Below are 6,026 nucleotides of genomic sequence, written 5' to 3' on the forward strand. Positions count from 1 at the left end.
CCCCGATTCATGCTCACTTGCATTCTCTTTCTCTGTGTGTCAGATAAATCTTTTTGGGAGTCCCTGGGTGGCTCAGCCGATAAAGCATCTGCCTTCAGCTCAGGCCGTGATCCCAGGGTCCTGGGATAGAGCCCCACATTGGGCTCCCTGCTCAGCAGGAAGCCTACTTCTCCCTCTCCCTCTGCCTATAGCTCCCCATTTGTGTGCCCACTTCCTTTCTCTCTCTCTCTGTCAAATCTTTAAAAAACAAATTTTTATTTTTGGGGTGCCTGGGTGGCTCAGATGGTTAAGCGTCTGCCTTTGGCTTAGGTTATGATCTCTAGGTCCTGGGATGGATCCCTACATTGGGCTCCCAGCTCTGCTGGGAACCTGTTTCTCCATCTGCCCCTCCCCCTCCTGGTGTGCGTGTGAGCACACACTTGCTCTCTCTCAAATAAATAAATAAAATCTTTTAAAAAATTGTTTTTAAGTTCTCTCTACACTCAGTGTGGTGCTTGACCCCACAACCCCAAGACCAAGAATCACATGCTCTACCAGTTGAACCAGCCAAGCACCCTTGTTTTAATGATTTTTTTAGATGATGTGTTAGCAAAAAGTCCAGTTAATTTTTGGGGTCACTTTACAAATCACTAGAAATTAGCATATGCTTTGTAAAACTCAGGTTAAAAGGTACAATTGAGCAAAAAGAATCAACCGCCTGTATGATCAGAGAAACTGCCATAAGCCTGTATGTCTTACTCCATTCCTCACTCCCAACAATTTTGACTAATATTCCATGATTATTTTGCTTCACCTCTACCTTCCTAGCAGCTAACACAACTTGTTTTTATTCTGTTAAATTTACCTGGTTTATTTTTTTCTTTTTTAGTCTGCAGATTACAAAAATAAGAGGAATTATTGCAAGCAGCTGAAGAGCAAATTGTCACACATCAAGAAGATGGTGGGAGATTATGACAGACAGAAAACATAGAAGACAAATGGCATACAATTGAGAGATTAAGAAGTATTTGACATCTCTGCAATGTTGTCAGAAGGCAAAATGACTTTGGATTCTAATTCTAATCTAAAGATCTAAAGATCTAATGATCTTTTGATCATTACAAAGTTTTGGTGGCTTTAATATCATCAGTATTAAAGCATTTTATAACTAGCTTTTGATAATCAACTGGGATGAACACTCCATTTAAGGATTCTAGGCTTTAAACTTCGGCTGCTGTATTAAGGACTGACTGACTACAGGTTGAGGATTTTAAACCTTGAAGGAAGGTCCCACGGTGACGTGTGCTGTGAACTTGCACAGTCTTCTCTTAATACGTAAGTGCGCTCATTAGTTCCCATAGGCTATCTCGTCCATTCCTCCTGGAGTTCTGCCTTCAGAACTGTTATTTATAACCATTCCTTCTCAGGTAAGGAAATTCTGTCCCTGCAGTGAAGTGTCTGAAGTAAAAGTGCTTGTTTCCTGGCTTGCAGTGTTGGTTAAGTCTGTTTTGTGACTTGAGTCCATGAATAAAAGTCCCTGGCCTTTCGTATGTTAACTAACTATGTTAGCTAACTACAACCTCCCTATTGATTTTTTTCTGCGTATCAATGGTGTTAAAAGAGCTTTTATTATTTTATGTTATCCAGATAATAAAGATCATGTAAAAATAACAAATTATGGAAACTTAAAGATTGTATATAGATTCACCTTTTAAGAATCAAAATTTAAAGCTCCTGGTTAGAATTCTGTTGTGTATTCTAAAATACTTTGTAATCTTTTATGGTTTACATGCATTGTTTGTTGTTTTTTTTTTTTTTTTTTTTTTAAACCAACTAGGCTTTTTCATTATATCAGAGTATCTGATGATGTTGCTGATTCAGTTGTGACTTGAATTGAACAATGTTCAGGTTCTGTACATACTTTCTAAGGTATTAAACCTGGTGTTGTCTCTCTTTCATACACTTGTTTGACATCATTAGTGCTATTAAGTTTCGGAAAATCATACTCAGTTTTATCTGTTCATGTTTTAAACTATTTTGGGTGCTATGCTGGTTGCTCACTTTCCCAGTCTTGGCTATCAGAAGGATGATTTTTCTGGAAATAGAATGCAATCCCACAAAACATGAAATTACTTCAGGTGGTACCCTCGGTTCACCACTTGTTTTTTAAATTTAAATTTTTATTAGTGAAGTGAAATTAGCTGATAGTAGTGGGCATAGTGCGAACCCATTTGGTTGTGATTATTCCCTCAGTTTAGAACTGTTTTTGTGAAAATATTTGAAGAATAAACTTTAAATAATCATTAGTATACAATTCAGACATTTAAGTACGTAATTCTTTATATACAAGTCTGAATCATTTTCCGAAGATACATCTTAAAATAATTTTTCTATTATAACATTGATTCATTTCTTCAAATTGAAGAAATTCTTAGTTTTCCATGTGCCCTACATATTTACTACAAAAGGTAATAGTTTATAGTTTTCATACCCTTTGGTTTTACACCAGATGGTAAAGACTCTCTTGAGCAACTTAACTCAGTTTTATGTATGCTAAAATTGAAATTTCTTTGTTCTTGGAAGTCAGTGTACTTAGATTATAAAGATGGGAAGGTTGCTGGGGTTCTGACAAAACAAAAGTGTACAGCTGAATGAACAAAATCAAATAGCATGAATTTCCATTGTAAAATTGTGTCAGAAAATGAAATAAAATAACAAGAAAACCATTTCTCAAATGTGGTACTTAAATACCACTTGGGATTAACCAGCTGGATATAACTTTAAGAACCACTTAGGCCAAATTCTAGTTTGAAAAATTAAAGGTTTAGATTAGATGTCGGAGGTCTCATACAGCTCTGACCTGAGATGCTTACTTCTGCAGTCTGCCTTCTACTATAAACAGTTGTTCAGAAGTTCTGTTGGGAAAGCCTGTGATCCTGCTGATAGTTGCACACAGGGATTCCTTTATGTACATGATTCTGTGTTAAAAGTAGATAAGATCAATATTTTAATTTCTCTGTATTTTGAAAAATTTAAAGAAATATAGAAAACTATAAACATATGTATATCCATCTTCCAGAAAGAACAGGTGTTAGTTTTTTCATATATGCCTTGTAGTTTTGGAAATAAATTGAAGGCTACTAGTATTTCTAGTAAAAGTTAAACTGTATACACACGCATATATAAAATTATCATTTAATCCTTATAACATTCCATTGACATGTAATCATTTCTCATCTTCATTTAACATGTAAGAAAATGTGGTAGGTTGACTGGTCCCCCGTCACACAGTGGCACGTGATTAAATAGGATTGGAATCTTGGTCTGTTGGAGTATTAGGTTCTGTACTCCCATTCTGGGTTAACTGTCACTAAATTCATGGGTTGGGTAAGATGGGATTGCTCTATCTGGTGTTAATAAAATATATTTTAAGAGTATTTTAAGTACTTTTAATTGATATAGAATGCTTCATATGAAATACTGAAAGTATCTATAATGACCAGAATGGTGGTGGTGGTGGTGGTGGGGTGTGTGTGTGTGTCTGCTCATTCTGTACGAGCAGAAGAAGGAGTTCTCCAGTTGTGGCTCTGGGGACCTTTTTGAGTTGAGGTTGTTTAAGACTTCCTCACCCAGAACTGTCTTCCCTGCTTCATCACTGTGATAGGAAATACCTCATCTGCACATTTCTGAAGGCTCAGCTGGAGGAATCAGGATTCAGACCCAGTCTCCTGGCAGCTTGTGGTTCTCCACTAACTGTGTAACTTCTCTTCTGTGAAAGGACAAATGACTTAGGTGGAGGGCTGTGTCATCCCTCCTCCTCCGTTTCATATTGTTCACATGTCTTTTAATGGGAACAGTTTTCATAAAGAAAAATGCCCAAGTAACTTGGACAGTTTTTAGAAAGCACTGTTAAGTTAAAATAATATCACTTTGCAGTTAGAGAAAAGCATGGAAACATAACTGTGATTTTTATGGGGGGGACTGCAACCTAGTATAGGCATCCCCCCAAGATTTCTAGTGGCTGCCACAGGACCTGCTCGCTCCTCCCTGCTTGTGTTGTCCTATTCTTCCTTTGCCCTGCAGCAGTTACTTGCTGTGTGACCTTGGACAAATTACCTAGCTTTCCTGTCCCTCAGTTTGCTTATTTGTGTGAGAACTATGTGTACCTATCCCCATAGTTGTTATGAAGGTAATGTAGGACTTAGAACAACAGTCCTTATCACAACATAATAAATATGGCCAGTTACACCTAGTTTCCAAAGCTGCAAGGTGAGACTCGAAACAAGCTTTTAAAAAGCAAATCGTGTGTAAGAGTGTATAATCATCCCAATCCTTATTGGTCTGTGCTGGATGCAGCCTTAGGGTATCAATTCTTTTGACTTTTAGATAGATAACAGCACTAGGCTTGGCACTGTGAATTCAGGGATGATGAACAAATCCTTTACGTGTCAAAATAAGGATTAGTCTATACTGTTAAAAGCAGTTGGGGCGCCGGGTCATGATCCTGGGGTCCTGGGATTGAGCCCTGCATTGGGCTCTCTGCTCGGCAGGGAGCCTGCCTCTCCCCTCTCTCTGCCTGCCTCTCTGCCTACTTGTGATTTCTGTCTGTCAAATGAATAAATGAAATCTTAAAAAAAATAAAAAGTTGTGGAGATTTTTTTTTTTTAAAGATTTTATTTATTTATTTGACAGAGAGAAATCCCAAGTAGGCAGAGAGGCAGGCAGAGAGAGAGGAGGAAGCAGGCTCCCTGCTGAGCAGAAAGCCCGACGTGGGGCTCGAACCCAGGACCTGGGATCATGACCTGAGCCGAAGGCAGCGGCTTAACCCACTGAGCCACCCAGGCGCCCCAAAAGTTGTGGAGATTTTTAATGAGTCTCTGCAGTGTGTGAGATTTCATCTAAAGGTATTGGAATAGGCAAGTCTACCTCTCCCAGTCTGAATTTCGGCATAATAACACTGGCTGAGCTCTTCATAAGTTTATTAACCCTGGTGGCTCTGTCTAGCTACCCATGGGCAAAGAATAGACTGTTCCATTCTTCATAGCTATCCTTTAGTTTTACTAGTTGAAACATTAGGCTAGATTAGATCCATTTCTTCTCCCAATTTGTACACAATTAGAATATTGTGTCAGCCCTAGTTATGTCAGGGGATTACCATGGAGTTATACACGCTTTGTTTTGTCTTGGTACAACTTCTAGTTAAGATCCTTGACTAAAATATATACAGAGGAGAATAAACTTCACAGTTGTGAATTTGAATGATCCAGCCTCCTCTCCACAAATGCACGTTGCTGGGGACTCTTTTTTTTTTTCTCCCTTTTAAAAGAAAAGCCTTCCCTAGGGTTGCTGGCTAGCTCAGTTGGTAGAACATGGGACTCTTGATAGAGTCATGAGTTCAAGCCCCATATTGGGTGTGGACCCTACATTTAAAAAAAAAAAATTAGAATTTTTTAATAAAAAAAAAAAAGGCTTTCCCAGACTGATGGATTGTGAACATATACAAGACACATACTTGGGGCTTGGGGTTGTGGCCAGTTGTCCCATAGGAATGCATCCTGTCTTATAACACGATGGCCAACCAGAATGGAGGAACAGAAAAAGGAAGAAGTGGAGTTGGTGAAAGGAAGGGAGGACAGAGGAAAGTAGGAAGGGCAGGGAAAAAGTGTGAATCCTGTGAAGAGTTAAAGATGTGGGGGAGGCAAAAATGGAAGGTGACTGGCACTGGGAAAGATTTCAGCAATGCCAAATTCTCCTCCTTTCCTTTTTAAAGACAACACTGAAAATAACAAGGCCTTTATCTTCGGGGGGGGGGGGGGGGATAAAAGTAGCTGGTAACGGAGCTGCCATTATGTGATGTGTAAGCCCTGTAGGGTAGCTGAAGGTATCGCCACTTCATACCTCACATGTAGTTTGTGACTTGCTTGTTGGCTACCCAACCCAGTGTGGCAGAGCCTGATTTTAAATCCAGGTCTTTTCAGTATCCTGCTGCATGGCTGGGGTTTATATTTTTGAGCGGACAGAAGCTAAGGGGAGATGTTGGTACCAAC

At 39.1% G+C, this 6,026-nt stretch overlaps 1 protein-coding gene across 3 annotated transcripts in view; it reads left to right on the plus strand.

The window, feature by feature from the left end:
* OCLN (occludin) overlaps positions 1–3,416 on the plus strand; it is a 66,396-nt gene extending 62,980 nt beyond the window's left edge. For all 3 annotated transcript variants that reach the window (XM_047729958.1, XM_047729957.1, XM_047729960.1), the window contains one exon: positions 869–3,416. In XM_047729958.1, coding sequence (XP_047585914.1) covers positions 869–970 — 102 coding nt within the window. In that variant the 3' untranslated portion in view covers positions 971–3,416. The remainder of the gene's footprint in view (positions 1–868) is intronic.
* The last annotated feature ends 2,610 nt before the right edge of the window (positions 3,417–6,026 follow it).

The sequence above is a fragment of the Lutra lutra genome, chromosome 5 (genome assembly GCF_902655055.1).
Source record: "Lutra lutra chromosome 5, mLutLut1.2, whole genome shotgun sequence".
In the NCBI taxonomy this organism is placed as follows: Eukaryota; Metazoa; Chordata; class Mammalia; order Carnivora; family Mustelidae; genus Lutra; species Lutra lutra.